The 21,430-nt window shown below is 36.7% G+C and overlaps 1 protein-coding gene across 1 annotated transcript in view; it reads left to right on the top strand.

The window, feature by feature from the left end:
* Positions 1–21,430, top strand: part of LOC106884300 (DNA polymerase epsilon catalytic subunit A-like) — a 124,998-nt gene that overhangs the window by 91,577 nt on the left and 11,991 nt on the right. The window contains exons 37-47 of the mRNA XM_052968400.1: positions 2,096–2,168; positions 3,401–3,664; positions 5,738–5,852; positions 6,487–6,635; positions 8,634–8,723; positions 10,816–10,900; positions 11,516–11,719; positions 12,645–12,803; positions 14,795–14,866; positions 17,291–17,398; positions 18,357–18,442. Coding sequence (XP_052824360.1) covers positions 2,096–2,168; positions 3,401–3,664; positions 5,738–5,852; positions 6,487–6,635; positions 8,634–8,723; positions 10,816–10,900; positions 11,516–11,719; positions 12,645–12,803; positions 14,795–14,866; positions 17,291–17,398; positions 18,357–18,442 — 1,405 coding nt within the window. The remainder of the gene's footprint in view (positions 1–2,095; positions 2,169–3,400; positions 3,665–5,737; positions 5,853–6,486; positions 6,636–8,633; positions 8,724–10,815; positions 10,901–11,515; positions 11,720–12,644; positions 12,804–14,794; positions 14,867–17,290; positions 17,399–18,356; positions 18,443–21,430) is intronic.

The raw sequence follows: 21,430 nt of genomic DNA, 5'->3' as shown, positions 1-21,430 counted from the left end.
TTTTTTTTTTTTTTTTTTTTGCTTTTGGTCAGTATTCTCATCAATGTTTTGAAACTGACCTATTTTCCATTACATTTCAGACAGATTCAGCACTGAGTTGCTAAAACAGAAATATCGTTGTAGCAAATATTCTGCTCAATACCACAGATTTGCTTGTCAGTTGCTTGACCTTACTCACTTGAGTATGCCCCTTAGTGGCTGACAATATGTGCATCTCTGATCATAAGCAGGAGTAGTCGGGGAGCTTCATAGCCATGTGTTGAGAGGCAATGTTTGGGGTTTGAATAAGTGTAACAAAAACAAAGTTTGAAGGAAATACCAGCCACTTTTCATACTTTCTAGGAGTAAACAAATAAGAAATAACAGTTGCTGCCCTATAACGCAGTGTTATATAATCTTCATGAGTCATAATTTTATGACTATTATAACGAAATTATGATCTGGTTGTGTAGAAGTCATGTTGCTACAAGGTTGTTTGAGTAAACAATTATTTTGTATATCAGGCTGTTAGTTGATTGATAATAGCAGTAGAGAGAGAGAGAGAAGTGTAGAGTTGCTGCAATTTCTGTTCAGGGAAATTTTAAATTAACGCTTTTGATACCAGCTTGCCTGATGCTGCCCCAGATTCTATAGTATAAACTTCATTTTTCAAAGTGATATGAATTAAAACCTTCCATCAGAATTTTATGCAAATTTTTGTTCCAAACAGCAGCTTAATAATGATAGTTATTTTATTAAATTCTTCATTATTTTCAAAATTAATTGAATCAAAGGCAGTAGCATCATCATACTCATTTAATATCCATCTTCCATGTTGGCATGTGCTGGACAGTTTGACAGGATTTGATGGATTCAAAGACTGCATCATAATCCAATGTCTGTTTTGTCATGGCTTCTGGGGCTGAATGCCCTGGTACTTTCTTTATGGCACCAATACTTGTGAGTCACCATGCAGCTTAAACAACAAAGATCCCCTTTGATTGAGTGAGATGATTTATACTGGGATGATGGATGAACCATTTAGCATTCAGACTACTCTGGCAGATGTAATGCTTATTGATTTGCATTGCTTTGAACTGATCATGCATTATTTTGTAGCTTTGAGATAATATAATTGTTTAATTTTAGAATGACATTGTGGGAGGCATGATCTGGCCTGTTTGAACATAAAATAAGTATAATATTTTGACCAGATATGGCCAGTTTAAATGCTAAAGGATTAAAGTGTGAGAGAAGGGAAAGAAATAGAACTGGTGGTGATGAGGTGTCAAGGTGGACTCTCAAGGTACAAGGTGAAAAAAAGTGAATAGGGACAGGAGAACAGGAAGGTTTGGTGAGTAGAGGTTGTAAAAATATAGGAGAGTGAGTGATGGTTAAAGATGGGGAATGGGTGAGAGGGTGAATATTATGAAAAAGTGTTGGGAGAGGATAAGTATGGAAACTGGCAGTGCCATGTAAAAGCACCTGTGCAGTGTCACATAAAAGCACCCAGCACACTCTGTAAGTGGTTGGCATTAGGAAGGGCATCCAGCTGTAGAAATACCAAACCAGACTGGAGTCTGTTGCAGCTTCCCAGCTTGCTAGCTCTGATCAAACCATCCAACCCATGCCTGCATGAACAGATGTTAAATGATGATGATGATGACGATGTGGCAGCTGTAGAAATTGGGTAAGGTTGAGGGGAACAGTCACTGAAATCCTACAAAAAGTTACTCCTGGTTGTTTACATAATTATATGCTTAGGTTCAGATCATCAAGTTACATTATGGGCAACACAGAATAACTCCACTTTAAATGATGAACTGTTTTTATAGATGCACTATGTTACTGTTTATTTGGCTCTGGGTGGACCTGGTCAAGTTCACCCTAGAATAAAGGTGCTCCAACAGTGAACCTCCCTTCCTGCTTACATCAGGTATATGGGGGTTATATGAGAGTAGGCTGAAAAGTCCATAGGCTGACTATGAAGGAGTGATATTAGAACTGTGAAGATTATTATTATTTGTTTATTCTCCTATAGTTTTTGTGATCTCTTTATAAAACAGACAACTCTAATGTTTAAACAATTTTTTAATGTTTTTTTTTTCACTTGTAGGTTTCTCTCAACTGACATCTGCTATGCCAGAGATGATCAACTTCCCCATGGTACCTATTCACATGTCTGACAGGTAGGTGTGATGTGCATCATACAGTTATCTTTCATACTTCAATCTCCAGTTCAATACTCGCTGGCATTGTTCATGTTATCTGAGACTAAACTTCAATAGATTTAAACTGCCAAACTAGATGAGAGTTAAGATGTTGTAGTTGTGTTGCTACAACAAATCACATTTTCTTTAATTGTTCCTTATAATCTGAGACTAAACTTCAATTGACTTATACTACCAAATTAGATAAGTCAAGATTATGTAGAACACTCAGAGTGTTGAACCTTTCAGACGTGATGACAACAGAGCAAAATACCTGGCACCTTGCTGTACTGAAAAAGACCCATCTTCCATGGCAGAAGTGTTAAGGCAGCATCCCTTGGTGAAGATGATTGGCTTGCAAGAATCCTTTGCTGGTGCCATGTTAAAAGCACCCAGCACACACTGTAAAGTGGCTGGTGTTAGCAAGAGCATCCAGCCATAGAAACCAAGCAACTGGAACCTGGTGCAGCTCTCTAGCTTTCCAGCTCAAACCATCCAACCTATGCCAGCATGGAAATTGGATGTTAAAGGATGATGATCCAGCTATAAAAACCACAGCAAAGCAGACATTGGAGCTTGATGCAGTTATCTGGCTTATCAGATCCTGTTGAACTATACAACTGATACCAGTAAGGAAGATAGACAATAAATGGTGTGGTGGCGGTAGTGGTGCTAATTGTTGTTGGTGGGGAAGACATGGAGAGCCATCACAGAAACATTCAATAAAAGACATGTTTCTTTGATGAGTATAACAGACACATTCGCCACACTTGCCTAGAAATTCAGAACATAAAGAACTGGAAAGCATTTTTTCCAATGATATAATAATTATTACAATCCATAGCTTTATGTTGGCATTTTATATACAAACTCCAGAAGGATGAAAGTTAAAGTCAACCTTGTTGAGATTTGAACTCAAAAAGAAAGAACTAGCTAAGATATAAGGTATTTGTTTCAATACTTTTTCCCTGTATCCTTCCATTTTCATTGATATACACCATTGTCTTTTACCATTGCCCATCTCTTGCTTTACTTTTTACACATCTTTATTGCTATCTCACTCATACTGGTTCCCTATTCGATTTTCTCACCAATAACCAACATATGGCTGCTTTTCAGACTCTCTTCAATTACTTTATCTTTTATTAGCCTTTCACTCTTTCCCCCATTGTGTTGATGTTTTAATTGTTTACAATTTATCTTTATTTCAGTAACACTCTATACAATGTGCTGGATTGGCAGAGAGTTGGCAGTCGAAGAATGCTTCAACATTACATGAATGTGAAACTCATCTTGCAAGTGATGCTGGAACAGTGCCGATATCTACACATTCCTTTGGGTAACATACCCAGTGACATCACAATGTTTGGATGTGACCTCTTTTTTGCCCGACATCTCCAGAAACACAACCACTTACTCTGGTGTTCCTTGTCTGACCGACCTGATCTGGGTGGCAAAGAAGCTGATGACCATCGGTCAGTAATCGGACAATATTCTTCCTCTTAGTTTAGAAGACACACTTTTAAAATATAGTTATTGTTCAAGATTTAAAATATCTGTTGGTCAACATACTCCATTAGAGCATTATTTTTCAGATACACCATGAAATTAACTTGATCTAAATATCTCATTAAATATAATTAGTGTCCAAGATACTCATTTCACTGAGAATTTTCTGGTAAGCTATGTCACTAAATTGGAGATGAGTTTTATTGAAAGTGGTTCCACTTGCAATGAGGTAGGACCATTTCTGTGATTCCAAATACAATGAAGATATGTGATACAGAATTATTGACAACAAATGACATTAAAATAAAATTTTAAAATACCAAGTAGATCAGGAAATCTTTTGAAAATTTTCTAAGTCAAATAAATAAACGGTCAGTATGCACAATTGAAACATAATTATTGATGAAGATACACCATTAAAATATTGGCCAATATATGCCATTGAAATATTGCTTGTCATGACACATTATTAAAATGTAATTACTGATAACTATATCTTAATAGTGTATCAATAATGCAGGTATTGTTTCTCAATCATGTCCTACTACACACAGCCTAGGGCAAGTGTCTTCTACTGCAGCTCTGGATTGACCACAGCATTGTGAGTGGATTTGGTAGATGGAAACTAAAAGAAGCTTGTCATATATGTGTGTTTGTATTCTTGCCTTGACATCACATGAGTTTTAAACTAACATCATCATAGAAGCAGTATCAAGACACACAAGTTTTAAAATTAGTATTCATTACAAGGCCACAGCTTTAACACTAGAAAGATCGAACTTTTCACCTACCTTTAAGCACCAGAATGTGTCAATTGACGCAAAGATGTTTTTCAATTTAAAAGGAAAAGACAGAAAAGAAGTAGAAAGCCTTTATTAAATGTATTGAATTTTATGACTTCACGATGATATTAGTGGCAGTAGTTCGATATTTTGAAAGAAATTTATTGAAATTCTAAACATTCATCGCAATGTTTAGTGCACATTTGCCACAGAGAGGTTATTTTACATTTCTGTGGTTCTGTTTTGGCATTTTGTTTTCACGCATGTATTTCTGACTTTATTTCTAGAGGTAGATGTTTCCTCGATAGGGCATTTGATAGTACATGGACGACCATGGGGTGAATCACCACAAAGTTTTTTTATCAACTTTTTGAATATATTCCCATTGACTAGTGACTGAGTTGCAAGCACTTGTCTATATTACGCAGCTGTTTATAAGAACAATATTGAATATATTATAAAAAACGTGCATTGGTCATCATCTACTGCTTGCTTTGGTCAAGCACATCTATGCCTACCATATTTTTTATATAAAAAAGTATGGTGTCAGGCTTCTTCTTGGGGTTATTTTCAGAAGGAACTTCTATATGTTTATGTAAGGCACTCAAAACAACAGGCTTCAGTTTCTTTCACTGGTACGATGTGTGACAGTAGGTTTCTCCAAATTTCAAAACCAGTTTCATGGACTGATTTCACCTGTTTTACTGCTTCTGGTAATTCTCTTCTTTTCTGATGAATTGTTCTGACTAAATTGCAGTTTTGTTTTGGGAATTGTAAAGGCTTTGCAATTACTGAATATCTAAAATGTTGTCACATGTATTTATAAACAGAAGCAGGTGCAAATTTCAAAAGTTGCCAAATGTGTCCATTGATGCATGTGGTTTATTTTTCTTTTTACAGTTGGTGCAAACAACCTATAATTTATAGGATATATAGATATCATAAAACTATGAAAAGTCAAGCACGATGATGTCAAAATCTACAATAGTTTTTCAATTGTGTGCAATTAAGGTTTTGAAATGTGTCATTTGACACACTCAGTCCTTCTAGTATTAAGATAAATTCACAAAAATATTTGTTTATAATTTATATAGCCACCAAAATACACTTGTACAATAAATATTCATTAGAATACAACTTTATGCAAGTTATTCATCGAAATTCACTTGTTCAATAATTATCATGCAAAAGATCAAAGCATTTTTATGTTTAAAACTTTTGACATACTTTCTACTTTTACTATAAATAACAAACTAGGTTGTGTATGGAACTTGAAGAGAAAACTACAGTGGAGGTGAACAAACCAGGAGCATATTCTACAGTATGTCTGGAGTTGGACATGTCAAGTTTGGCTGTCAATACAGTTATTGAGGTTTGTAAAATATCAACAATAAGCACTTACTATCTGTTGCGAGATTTGTATTTAGCATTTTCAATTTATATTAAGTTTGTCAGGAAAGGAGGTCTAGGCTGTATGATATCTGTAGGTTCTCCTTGAGTGAAAAGACTGATGTAGCTGATGCCCAGTAACAATGTTGGAAATAAAAAATCAACAGGCTTCACATCAAGTTATAAAGGTAATTTTGGATCAGCAACACTTGTTAAAGGTTCACAGTCCAACCATCCTCGGATAATATTTTATTCAAGTTACTTGATAAAGAATCAAACAGATTGAAATCAGACATCAAACTGTGTTTAGAAGAAATATATACTTTACACTGGATATCATCTCCAAAGGATTTGTGATTTCAGGTGGTATAGAACTGATAGACTGATGTGGTGCTGAGCAGGTTTGTATAGTACAGGATGTGTAGGATTAATGGGTCAATTTGACAAGTTAACTTCTAAATTTTAAATTCATTTCCAGTTAAAACTTTACTACACTATGTCTTCATGCCTTGGTTTCTGAGCAGTATCATTTCCAAATAGTTTCCTGTTTTAATTCAAGAAATAGAAGTAACCTGAGTGCCATTATTAAAATTCTATTTTGTTGTGTGTATTTGCAGTCTGCCCATGTCAGTGATGTAGAGGGAGCAAGTGCAGTCAGTTTTGACCTCATGCCCCGGACTTCTTTGGAGGAAATGATGCAAGGCCAAGGTGCAGCCACAATGTTGACCAGTTATGATGAAACAGCTCTGTGCTCAGTTACTTTCAGGTAAGACACTGTGAAATAGCTATCATTGAGCATGTTCTTACTGTTCCTCTGTCCGCAAGTCTCTCTCTCTCTCTCTCTCTCTCTCTCTCTCTCTCTCTCTCTCTCTCTCTCTCTCTCTCTCTCTCTAACTACTCCTTTCTCACATAAATTTCTATGATTATATATTTAAGCAGGTAAAAGTACGATATTTCCTGGGGCCTCAAAATCTTTTCAGATATTGAAGATAAGCATTCACATTTTGGGAAGGAAGCTTGACAGAAACTTTGTATTCCTGATAAAATTGTTCTCTGTGATCCTGAATCAGAGTGGACTATTCTGTTCATTTCATGTAAATAATAGTAATATACTGATGTCTGATGAACCAGTTATATTCATCTCCTCTCTAAAAGGAGCTTGTACTTAATTAGAAAAGAAACCAAAATTTAATACGCATACAAATGATCTCCTCCTCTTCCTCCTCCTCCTCCTCCTCATCATCATCACCATCACCACCATCACCATCACCACCATCATCATCATCATCATCACCACCATCACCATCATCACCATCACCATCATCACCATCATCATCATCATCATCAAGAACATTTAATGTCTGTTTTCCATACTGGTATGGCTTGACAGGGGCTGCATCAGGTTCCATAGTCTGTTATCGTTTGGTTTCTATGGCTGAATGCCATTCCTAACGCCAACCACTCCACAGAGTGGACTGAGTGCTTTTTATGTGGCACCATCATCGGTGCTTTTTACATAGCACCAGCACCCACACCACTGTTTTTTACATGACACCCTGGTTTTAGGATCTCAGTTCTCTTGTGGTGAGCAGGTCTTCCCTAGTACAGCAATGTGCCACATATCTTGGTCCTCTGTTATCCCCGTCGTTAGGTACAGCGTTTTGAGATGGGCCTTCAATACTTTGTCCCATGTCTTCATGGGTCTCCCTCTTCCAAAACTTCTCCCAGGTTTAGTAAATCACCTATTCTCCTCTCTTCTTACATAAAACTTTTCAATAATGTACTTAGAAAAAAAATCTTTAATTTGTCCCTACCAAGATTTATTTTGCTTTTAGGGTTTCTGGGCTGATTCATTACCAGTGTTATCTGCTTTACATATTGGCTTGGTTTGATGAGTTGACCATGACTAAAACCAGCTCTTATGCAGAGTTGGTATCTCTTAAATGTGGTTCCAAGACCACACCTCGCTTGTCCATTTTCATTTTGTCGTTTCTACAGCCAGGACCCTTCCTAAGAACAACTAAATATGTGTACTGGTTGCCATGTCCTTGACATCAAAAAAACTTAGGGACCCCCTTGACCTTATGATCTCTCTCACTCTCTCTCTTTCTCTCTCATCAACCACTTTACTTTGTGTACTGGATGTATTTTATTGTGGCACCAGTACTAGAGATTAAATCAAAACATCCAAAGCTGGAGAGCTGCATCAGGCTGGAACCTGGTGCAGCTCCCCTGCTTGCCAGCATGGAAGATGGATGTTAAAGGATGATAGCAATGACATCCCTCTCTTAAAATTTGTGGCTTTGTGCCTGAAATAAAAATCGTTATTACAATGGAGATGATGCCTAGCAACAGTAATTATGTTTAGGCGAGTGATTCCCACCCACCCAACTTTACTTAAGTTGATGGTAGTACCCCTATTAGCCACTGATCTGATTAAGACTAGTTATGAAGCAAGTCCTCAGGGACTACCACATTTGATGGCATAAAAGATGCACTGATGTATTAAGTGCATCCCAATTTCAGCAGCACATGTTCAGAAAAAATGGTTCTATATGTAATGTAAGCCCAACTTTTCATATAGGACCCAGAATGAGTTTTTTCAAGACATATTTGTTGGAAAATAGTGCATCTTATATGCCATCAAATATGGTAATATAATTTTGTATATTTTTGAGGAATTTATTACAATGTGGGGTATCTTTTCCTCTTTTTCTAACATGTCCCTTATGCAAATGTCTTGTGATTTTTTTTTTTTTTTCAGAATCCTGAAAACCATGATTCAAGGTTGGGTTAGAGATGTGACAGCTTACAAAAATGTTTTTGCTGACAACCAGATTGTACACTTCTATCGGTAGGTCTTTCTACATGCAGTTGTTTTTTTTTTTTTTGTTTCTTTAAAGTTATTGTTTCCAGCTGATGACACAAAAGTCATACTTAATTAATTCTGGACATAGTTTAATGTGATTCTGCCTTGATGTCACAAGGAGTTCAGACTTGTGACCAATATTGAAGAACTGATCAAAGGCAGCAAGCTGGCAGAATTGTAAGCACACTGGGCAAAATGCTTAGCAACATTTCGTCTTGTCTTTATGTTCTAATTAGGGAAGTAAAATAACCATATCTGACATTTTGGATCTGTTGTGGGTTCCCTGAACACAGGATAAAGATGTCTTTATGTTCTAACTTTGCCTTTCAACCTTTAGGGGTCGATAAAATAAGTATGAGTTGATCATTGGGGTCAATGTCATCAACTTAGCCCCTTTCCATAAATTGCTGGCCTTGTGCCAAAATTTGAAACCAATATTGAAGTATTGATCACATCCTTGGTATAGCACTGCTATGCTGCTACATATACACACATCCTGGATCATGTACAAAAAAATGTCATTCAACTGATTAGTAACAATGAAATACTTTACAATCGGTAAGTCACAGGGGTACAGTGTCTGCTGTCACTTCTACTGTTATACCACTGTAACAGCCCTATGCTGCTTTAACCCTTTAGATACCAATCCACCTGAATCCACCATTGATTTTATGATACAAACTTTGTTTTAAAGTGACCTAAATTAGAACTGTCCATCAAATTTCTATGTTGAATTATGTTGCAGGCAGTAGCTTAATAGTGGCAGTCATTTTACTAAATTCTTCATTATTTTTCAAATCAACTGAAACAAAGGCAGCATATTTTCACAGAAATATGGTAATATAAGGGTTAATCTAGTAAACTATGTACATGTACTACAGTCTCCCTCTTTACACACTGGTGCACTTGATACCCCACCTCTCTCTCTATCATCATCATCATCCTTGTTATACCTCATCTTCCAGATTTCTCACAGTTTACCCAATCAGTCCTTCCTGGAGAATCAACACCTTTTAATTCCCTCTCCACCTCAACAGATATGAAACTCAATCTCAACCATATCCATCTCACATGTACAGGTCATGGGCTCTGCCTCATTTCTTTTGTGAATATCCACTCCTTCTTGCGTGATGAGAAAACTATGAGATTTCAGACATTTATGCATTTCCTCAAAATACTAGTTGTTGTTCTGGCAGAATTGTTAGCACATCAGTAAAAATGCTTTGTGGCATTTCTTCCGGCTCTTTGCATTCTGAGTTCAAATCCCACTGAGGTTAACTGTACCTGTCATCATTTTGGGATTGATAAAATAAAGTGCCAATCACATACTGGGTTTGATGTAATTACAATTATTTAGGGAAGTAAAATAACCATATCTGACATTTTGGATCTGTTGTGGGTTCCTTACACACAGGATAAAGATGGGATGGTTATAAATTTGTTTGAAAGGAGTTGATCTGAAGGAAGGGCAGTGCCCACAACACTTGCAGGTCCTCCAAGATCATTGAGTTGACATCATTAATGTTTCTTATTTCTTTATTACCCACAAGGGGCTAAACATAGAGGGGACAAACAAGGACAGACAAAGGGGTTAAGTCGATTACATCGACCCCAGTGTGTAACTTGTACTTAATTTATCGACCCCGAAAGGATGAAAGGCAAAGTCGACCCTGGCGGAATTTGAACTCAGAACGTAAAGGCAGATGAAATACCTCTAAGCATTTCGCCCGGCGTGCTAACGTTTCTGCCAGCTCATTAATGTTTCATTTAAGCTGTTATACATCAGACATGAGCAAGGGAGAAGATTCCAGAGCAATGTTCTAGGTATGGGGATTAGTGTGGTCCAGTGTGGATGTTGGACTCAGCAGTAAGGGCACGAGGTGGAGGTAAGAGCAGAGGCCATTATAGTAGTAATAGAAAAGACAGAAAAAGGAAACAGCATATCTGTGGGTCACAACAGACTGATGCACTATGGGTGTTGGCAGATTTATTAATTCCTCACAAGATGACTTTGTTGTATTCAAATTGAACTTCATTGACTGTGGAAACATCTCAGATCTTTGTCTTCTCCTCACAGGTGGTTGCGATCTCCCACAGCCCTTTTATATGATCCAGCCTTGCGAAGAACACTTAATGGAATGATGAGGAAAATTTTCCTTCAGGTAATTACCTCATGAAATCCTCCTTCATTATCTTTATCATCATCGTTTTAACATCAATATTTCCATGGTTGCATGGATCAGATGAGATTTGTTGAGGCAAATTTTCAAGGCAAGAAGCCCTTCCTGTTGCCAACTTTAACTTGTTTTCAAGAATGGTAATATTTCCCCTTGGCCAGATATGTTTTAATGGAAGATTGGAAATGAATAACACCTTGTATGATGGGGATACTCATTTACAACTATTGTGTGATGACAAAACAGAAAGCACACATACTCACATATACATACATATACACACATACACATGTCAAGCTTCTGCCTAATTCACTCACAAAGCTTTGGTCAGTCTAGAGCTATAGTAGAAGACAGTTGCCCAAGGTACTATGTATTTGGACTGAACCCAAAATCACATAGTTGGGAAGCAAATTTCTAAATCACACAGCCATCATGCATGCTTCTATAGAATGTCCTTTCAAATTTGCATAACTTAACAACCATGCTGTATATATATTTTCTAATATTTAACCGTCCTCAATGCCATTTCATTCGTATATATTTAATCATCTCTCATACTTCTATATTTAATTATAAACTCTATTTCCTTCCAATTCACAGCTGATAGCTGAATTCCAGCGACTTGGTTCTTTGATAGTATTTGCCAATTTCAACATGATTTTGCTCTGCACCAAGAAACAGTCTATTGACAATGCCCTCAGTTATATGAATTACATCACAAGCAGCATTAAATCACGTAACCTGTTCCATTTGATAGAATTTACTGTAGAGCAGTGCTGGGAGTATCTCTTGTGGATGGACTCTGTGAGTATTTTACTTCTGAACAATTTTGAATTGTTTTGAGTACAGTTTGGTGCACATCAGGGCTCTGCTCTCATTTCAGTCCTATTATGGTTCTTCAGGCCACAACAGAGGTGTTTAAAACCAGTTGTCTGTGGGAATGCTTGCAATCTGGATGACTTAATTCCTATAGATAAGTTGGTCAGAGATTTAGAGAGGAAATTTTAAACTTAGTACCAAGAGACCTCAAAGTAAACTTAGCAAAGACAGTTTTAGTCACCAGGAAAAAAAAAAACCGTACCCTGCTGCCATCAGGAAAAACTATGTTTGACATGTAGAAAAGGAGTAGGTAAGAATTCTATATAGTGTGCTCATTGTAATCTATGGAAGCACAAAGTGTAGTGAGATCACAAACATTCTGACAGATGGTAGACTTCATATGTGACAGGTACAGAGGAGTTGTTAGCAGAGAAAGGAAAAGAGTATATATGAAATGAATGTTTTTAAAAGCTTTGAATACTTCCTAGCAATAGTTTATAGCTTTTGTTATGAAGGTGACCTAATTAGCAGTGGAGATGAGAGTTCTGAAAAAGTAAGAATGAGGTGAGGAACATTAGGGAGCTTCACTGGTAATAAAAGTTTTTTCTCTCAAATTCCACAATATTTTTGTGTGAAGTGCAATGTTGCAAAGTAATGACATGTGGGTCTTGTGTGAGGAGGTTTTGTGAAGGCTAGGAAGAAATGATGCAAGTATGCTCTGTTAGGTGTGTAATAGTGTTGATGAATACTGGAGTATGAATGATATAATACACTTTATAATACACTGCTATAATCTCAGCTATCCAGTACCAGATGGTGCCATATTTAACCAAACTAATATTGATATGTTATATAACAAACTTCTTGAAGGTTAATGGTGATGATGCTGTTGTTGTTGCTGTTCTTCTAGGCTAATCACGGTGGAGTGAAAGGTAAATTGCCATCTTCTGCTGAATCAGAAATTCCTGAAGGAGGTAATGATGATGATGAAGAGAAAGAGAAAGAGTCTGATGCAGAAGAGGATATGGATAATGAAGGAGAAAAATTAGATGATGATTCTAGTGATGAGGTTTGTTTGACAGTTTTGAAATTTTATTTTACAATTTATGAAAAATTTACAAACAATAAGAAGTCACATCAAATAATGATTTAGAAGGTGTAGGTATTGTTGTATGCAGTGCCATCTTAAAGGACTGAGCACACTGGGCTGTTGCCTGGGAACCTCACAGGTTTAAGATCCTAATTCTGATTGGGTATGAGGTGTTTAGGCTCAGCTATTTTGGCACCCTCCATTTCTTATTGCTGATTCAATGTTAACTTTTATAACACCAACTGTTTTGATGTATGTGTCTCCTATATATCTCTCTCTCTCTTTCTCACTATTTATTTGTGAGCATATTTCTCTTTATGTGTATGAGGTAAGGGAAAGTATTTTAAGCAAATTGTAATACCTGTCTGTCACTCTCTCTTTCTCTCCCTTGCACTTGCTCATTCATTCTATCTGTATGTGTTTATTTCAGTGTGTGTGTGTGTGTGTGTTACCTCCAGCACCCAAAAGTACTGTCACTAAAACAGGCTAATTGTCCAGTCAGCCATACTATATCATCAGCACTCAGCTATACCTGATCATCTCATTCTGATTCTGATCTATGTATACTCTGACTTGCTGTCAATAAATGAATACTATAGGGCCTAGCACACTGATTTACCCAGGTGCCTACAGTGTTGCTAAGACAGCCATGGCTGTGTGACTAAGAAGTTTGCTTCCCAACCATATGGTTTTGTACATTATTTACATTTGACAAATATTTGTCCTCATCTTGTTTGTTGTTAACACATTTCAGCTGATATACCCTCCAGCTTTCATCAGGTGTCTTGGGGAAATTTTGAACCTGGGTTCTCATTCCTAAGGTATTTTTCGATGTTGTTGTGCTTCTTATTATTATTATCATTATTCAGGTCACTGCCTGGAATCGAACTCAGAATCTTAAGGTTAGTAGCCCATGTTCTTAACCACTACACCATATGCCCGTGGCATATGGCGTAGTGATTAAGAGCACGGGCTACTAATCCCTGGATTCTGAGTTCAATTCCAGGCAGTGACCTGAATAATAATAATATCAAAAAATACCTTAGGGATGAGAACCCAGGTTCGAAATTTCCCCAAGACACCTGATGAAGGCTGGAGTTTATATCAGCTGAAACGTTGTGTTAACAACAAACAAGATGAGGACAAATATTCATCAAATGTAAATAATGTACATAATTCCTCATCTCTTAAATATAGAACCATATGGTTTTGTGTTTAGTCTCATGTAGGTACCTTGGGCAAGTGTCTTCTACTATAGCCTTGATTAAACCAAAGCCTTAGGAATTTTGGAGGATGGAAACTGAAAGAAACCATTCATGTGTATGTGTGCCTTTGTGTGAGTGTGTTCATATTACCCCTCGTCTTCATGTGTGTTTGCTGGTTGTAAGCAACAGGCTAATTCATATGGTACCATTTGTTTCCAGTTCTCTACCCTGCCCAGCCAGTCTGCTGTTCAATAGACCAGGAGATTATGACTATGCTTGGAAACAAGAGGGATGTTGTCATCAGGAAGAACATTCAGCCATGGGAATCTCTACCCCAACATACTCTCATCCGATTATGCAAACACAAAAAAAAAATGACATTAAAACCATGATCATCATCATCATCATCATCATTGTTTAACATCTGTTTCCATACTAGCATGGGTTGGACAGTTTGACAGGAGCTGGCCAGGCTCCAGTTGTCTGTCTTGACATGGTTTCTATGGCTGGATACCCTTTCTAACGCTTCCCACTTTACAGTGTACTGGATGCTTTCACATGCTACCAACACAAGTGCTTCTGTATGGCACCAGCATGGGTGCATTTTATGTGACACCTGCAGTCTGATAAAAATAGAGGATGGTGAAGGGCAAAATTACCCTGTATGTCTCAAAATACTCAAATTTCAAAATAAGACTATTTCATTTTCTTTGTTTTTATTTATTTATGCATTAAAAAATTTTTTTTTTTAATTCTATTTTCCAGCCAGAAATTGAGATGAACTGGAATATTGTCCAGTTTCTTCCTGAAAGTGGCGCCTGTCAAACCAATTTTAATGTAAGTTTACTCAGAGGAATTAAATTAATTTTCTGCTTCAAGTATCAATCCAGGCCAATGGAGTGACAGAATAGTAAAACAGTGTCTTGTGGTATTGTTCTGGTACTTTGTGTCCTCAGTTCAAATTCCACTTTGACCTATGTAGGTAATAGACTTTCTCTATTACCCCAGTAATGCAGCCATAGGTACTGTCTTCCTTCTTGGCTAAAAGTATAAATATTTACACCAAAGCTTCTCAAAGTGCTACATATAGATCCCTGGAGATGAATAAAAGCTTAGGGGTTTACAGTGAGTAGGATGAATTTTTCAAGTAAAATATCCTAGTTTGTATGTGATGAAATTTAGGGTTACCTAAACAGATAAATACTTTGAACACAGAATGTAATGATTTGAACCTCAAACTCATAAACCTGCAATTTAATATTAGTGATCTTCAAGGCAGTGAGCTGTTAGAATCATTAGCACACCAGGAAAAATGCTTAGCAGCATTTTGTCCATCTATGTTCTGAGTTCAAATCCTGCTGAGGTCAACTTTGCCTTTCTTCCTTACAAGGTCAATGAAATAAGTACCAGTTGAGCACTGGGGTTGATGTAATTGACTTAGTCCTCCCCCGAAATTGCTGGCCTTGTTCAAAAATTTGAAATCAGTATTAGTGATCTTCTCTGTGCCTTCTAAATCCATCCTTCATATTTAAAAATTGATTTAAACATTAAAGGTGGAATAACAGTCTATGTATCATTCTTAAATTATATACACCATTAACAAGCAAGACACTTTGGTTTTGGTCCAAAATAAAATCTCTTATAGACATGATGTGTTTAAAAACACAATATATATCAGAGAGTTGAAAAATTGTACCAGCAGTGGCTCGTGAGAATGCCAAATGTTATTCCTTGGGCTTTGTCAATGGTATGTACCTGCAGCCACGTGCTTAGACGAAATTTATCACTTCCAATATGTGATTAATACAGTCACTGATATTGTGAATAACTGAGTACACCAGATCTTTATGCAGTTGGGTGATTAAAGCTGTGTTGTTTGTAATTAGAGTTTACTGATATTTTTGTCTCATGTAAGTTGTATTAAACACAGGTAAATTTAACTAGCAGTACCTGTGAAAATGTCATGGCCCATTTTGTGGTACAGTGTTGACTATAAACACCTCCCAGCTCCACCCCTCAGTAATAATATCCTGTCATTTCTTTCATAATTCTTTAATTTCATGGAACTTTTGTCTATTCCCTTCAACCATGTTTTTTTCTCTTCTAGCCTGTTTTCTCATTTGGGCTTCTGCAATATATTCTTGCCTATCATCATCGTTTATATTTTGCCTTTTTTTAGTAACAATTCTCATTCTTTACCTATTAATTTCAGCTTCATTGTTCATCATGATACCTTCCACATACACACGCACCCACAGGAACACTGATGGCATGCACGCATATACATATCCTCCACTCTCTCTCATACACACCTAATTGTCATATGTGGGTGTGAATGTACCAGTAATGTTCATTAGAATCTCTATCTCATACACTTTTACCATCTCCTTTCCACAGCATGACAGATTTTTTAACCCTTTAGCATTCAGATTACTCTATCAAATGTAATGCTTAATCACATTGTTTTGAATTAATCCTGCATTATCTTGTGGCTGCAAGATTTCAGTGATGTAATGGTTTATTTTTGCTATAATATTGTAAAATAGATATGAGATGTTGGATCTGGCCAGTTTGATCATAAAAGAGGTAGAATATTTTGACCGGATATGGCCAGTTAAACCACAGGAATGTATCAACACTTTAATATAATAAATTTATTTATTTGGCAGGTGAATAGTAATTAAATTATAATTGGGTGTATCAGTTTAAAAAATCTAAGAAGCCCTGGTTTTGTACAAATTGTAGAAGGAAATAGTTTTATAAACTAATGTTCCTCCCTAAAGTATTACTGACCATAGTTCTTGGAAAGATTCTAAGGGGAGATTGGGACCCAGTGAATTGTGAGAAGAGAGAAGGAACCATCGAAAGTACTTGTTCTTGTTGTTTAGCCCTAAGTCTGCCCTGGTCAAGGAAATCTAGGATTGCAAAGGTTTTAGTTCCTTCATTGTCTCAAAATAACTGAAGTTCTTTATACTCGTTGTTCTTGTTGTTTTGTTCTAGGTCAGCCCTCATCAAGCAGACATTAAATAAAAATATTCCAATAACAGCCCTCCTGTCCCTTTCTGTTTATTGGGGATCCAGGACCACATAATGCAACCTGTACTTTTTTTTTAAAGATTTGAGGGAGATTTAGCTGCTATTTCTAACAGACCAAGGCCTCCCCTAGTGGCTCAACTTTACTAAAATGTTTGGTTTATTTGACTCGTTGAGTAATTGGCACTTCAGTTTGTTCTAAATGTTGTAAACTGTTTTATTTTCTAGATGATCGTTGCTGGATATATTCTTTCAATGTACAATGAAATCCAAGACGAACACAGACGGAGAACTCCTGGTAACACGCCTGTACAGCGTCGTTCAAGTCAGACTCAGGTCAGTAAATGTTAGAAATTATTACAATTTTAGGAGATTAATTAGTTATTTAATTTCATCTCATCAAGATTATAATGGCAATCTTTGAATTAAGTTCACAGAAATGTTTTCTTAAAAATCATTTCCTATTTGTTATTAATGAGGAACAAGTGAAAATTACAAAAAAAAATATTCAGTATTTAAAGATTGCTAGTGAAGATAGAACTATATTATGGATGGAATTTGGTTGATACCATCTTGTTTTTGAAGATAGATTAGCTGATGTTGGGATTATTGGATTTAATTAATCAGTGTCTAACACAGGGTCTTAAGAAGGCTGTTTTTAGAAGAATTATCACCTGAATGCTTATCAAATAATAGACCAATATATTCTCATTGAGAATAAACCAAATAGGTGGCAGTGTGGTTAAGAAGCTTGCTTTCCAATCAACGGTGTGGTTTCAGGTTTTTAGAGAAGTATCCTCTGTTATAGCCCTGCCCCAGCTCCAACAACCTAAGCATATGTTGTCAACCCTTAGCTGTTTCCAAGAAAGGTAATATTTTCCCATGGTCAGGCATGTTTTTGTGGAAGATTGGAAACAAATGCTGCTTGTATGACAGTGATGCTTGCTTACAGTCATTACATGATGTCAAGACAAGGGTAGACACAACAAGCACATCCACACATATATACACATGATGAGACTTCTTTTATCACATTTTCAAAATCTTGAAGCTACAAGAAAGTACATGATTAATTTTAAAAAATGTGGACAAACAACAAGCTTTACATTTGGTAAGTTAATCTGAATGTTAAAGGGTTAAAACTCCAAATAAACTCACATCCACAATTATTATGAAATTTACATAAGATATTTGTAAAAAAAAACAAAAAAAATAATGAATTTAGGTGTCAGATTGTCATTTGAATTTTTCTGCTAACATGCTTTTATTTTCCCCTTTCAACTTTCTGTTTCAGACCATCACAGATTACTCGACTGCCCCAAGTATAGTGACTTTTGCACAAGATTTAATCCAGGGAGATCTTGCACAGCAGATGTTTATGTAAGTTATATTATCTTTATTAGTATTTAGCAGATGTAACAGAGTGACTCAAGGTCCAAGAGTTTTGTGCATTAGCACTTATCAAACTAGCTACAGGTTGAAGGGGAGTGGGTTTATATGGCTGGTGCAAATTGCATTTTCCTCTGGATTGTTCTAGATCAAATTTTAAATCATAACAATGTCACATGGATAGTTCATATTTTTCAAATAGTTTGCCTGTTATATTGTTCAATAAGTAAATACATATGTAATTCTCACCAGCTGTATAAACCATCAGCACTTCAACCTGTGACTAGTTAGATAAGTGCTAATGCATGAAACACTCAGGCCTTGAGTCACTCTGTTGCTTCTACTAAATCATCATCATCATCGTTTAACGTCCACTTTCCATGCTAGCATGGGTTGGACGATTTGACTGAGGACTAGTGAACCAAATGGCTACACCAGGCTCCAATCTGATTTGGCAGAGTTTCTACAGCTGGATGCCCTTCCTAATGCCAACCACTCCGAGAGTGCAGTGGGTGCTTTTATGTACCACCGGCACGAAGGCCAGTCAGGCAGTACTGGCAATGGCCACGCTCAAAATGGTGTATTTTACATGCCACCTGCACAAGAGCCAGTCCAGCGGCACTGGCAACGATCTCGCTTGAATGTCTTTTCATGTGCCAGGAAGACGACACTGGTAACAATCACGCTCAAATGGTGCTATTTACATGCCACCGGCACGGAAGCCACACAGCTACTCTGGCAATGATCACTATTTACATACTCATATTTTGAGTTCTATTTTTCTTGTTTGCATCACCATACCTGTAAGTTATACTAGTAAATCTATGATGGAGGCATAAAATGAGGGAGGAAAATCATAACAGCAGTATGTACTGAGAAATGTGTAAATGGACTTGATAGATTACTGGGTGACATCTTAAAGAAATCACATTATTGTTGGTGATACATCATTCTACAGCAGCTATATGACATGTTTTTGCGACTAAGTGACATGTGATGACGATTCACTCCCAAACTGAAATAGGCTCCCAGCCTCTGTATCATGAATCGTTATGTGAACCACTCCTAACGAAAGCCAGACCTTCCTTCAACCACTACATAAAAAGTATTAAGAAAAATATGCTATTTAGATATACTTTTATTTTTGTTGTTTACACTATTTTATTCTTCTTTATACTCTTATACATTCGAAGTTCACAAATTTCCATATTTAAATTATGAATCATATTCCTTTCGATAATATCAATATGATTACAAAACTTCTTTGTATCTTTGTAGATGATATTTTCTGTTTGGTTGACACTAATTTTCAAATTACTGGAGTCTGTTGCTCCACTCATAGCAACATATAACTGGCTGTGTGTAAACATCGGAGTGGGTAAAAATATACCTACACGACCTAAAGTCTGGCCCTGTACCTTGTTTGCTGTGAATGTGCAAGCAGAATCTTTAGGGTTGCAAAAAATCAAACTAAGATTTACCTCTCACTGTTCTATGCGAATAATGTCTGAATGTTCTGGAACCATGGGTTATTTTGATTGACAAAACAGACATGTAAACAACAGCTGCTTCAATTAGCCGTTTCGAATCCTGCTCAAGACTGACACACTTCAATGAGCACTATATAATCAGACACATTATATACTGACACACATCCCAAAAAATATCGTAACCATTGGTCCAGCTGTCTGGCCATGAAGAAGGAACAGACAAAGAGATGGACAGACAGATGAACATAACACCCACTATAGTAAGATAGCAAATCTGCCCATCTACAATGGGAAATAAAGGGATAGTATCACAAATCTAAACCTTCTAAATTCACGAACTATATGGAGGTGGAAATCCAGAGTTAATCCTTGTTGCCGGAATTTTAACAAAAGAAATCAAAGCTGATTTATTAATACAAAGCTCAATATCCACAAAATAATCATACTTTTCACTTTTTTTTTTTTTTTTCTAAAATCTTCCTGAATATCTCCTTTGTAATCCCGAAAAACATCATGACCATTGGTCCAGCCATTTGACCGAGAAGTGGGAACAGACAGACAAACGGACATAACGCCTATTATAGTAAGATTACAAATGTGAGCAAACGAGAGATATAGGTAGAAGCAATGTGCCTGGGTAGTAAATTGTTTATTAGCTGCTCATTAAATATAAAGTGTTGGATTACCAGCTCATTGAACTACTAGTCGTCATCCATTATTTAACATCCATATTCCATGCTAGCATGGAATATGGACATTCAACAGGCTATAGACATTCCACTAGCTTGAGGGCTGTGTTGGTCTCCAGTTATCTGTTTTGGTATGGTTTCCATGACTGGATGCCTTTCCTAATACCAGCTACTTTACAGAATGTACTGGATGCTTTTTTTTTTTTTTTTTTTTTTTTTTTTGTAGATCTGGTGCTAGTAATGTCACCAAGTAACTTGCAACACAAGACTCTTTGAGGGTGGCAGGTGTAGAGTGAGGGCAGTGGCTTTGTGTCATGTATGGTAGAAAGACAAGCATAGATGTCTTGCTGTAGAGGAAATATATGGTTACCTCATGGTGGTCACACTCATTTGCAGCTACCATTTGATATGAACAAAAGGAGACACTAACACATTCATGTGCACATACTCGTATATGAAGCCATGATAGATCGTTGACCAAGGACTATTCAATTTTATTTCTCCGTGTTTTTCTCCTTGTTTTCTCCGTATTCTTTCTGTTGAAGAGCGTAGCTCGAAACGTCAAAGACTTTCTGTATTCCCGAGCGTCAACCTATTACATCCTTTTGTTGTTTACACCACCTGTCCTCGTCTGTTGTTGTTTTTTTTCGTACATTCTTCCATATATATATATATATATCATCATCATCATCATCGTTTAACATCCGCTTTCCATGCTAGCATGGGTTGGACGATTTGACTGGGGACTGGCGAACCAGATGGCTACACCAGACTCCAATCTGATCTGGCAGAGTTTCTAC

Source organism: Octopus bimaculoides, chromosome 5 (assembly GCF_001194135.2).
Source record: "Octopus bimaculoides isolate UCB-OBI-ISO-001 chromosome 5, ASM119413v2, whole genome shotgun sequence".
NCBI lineage: Eukaryota > Metazoa > Mollusca > Cephalopoda > Octopoda > Octopodidae > Octopus > Octopus bimaculoides.
Note: the sequence above shows the minus strand (reverse complement) of the source record. Positions and strands in the feature narration are given on the sequence as shown.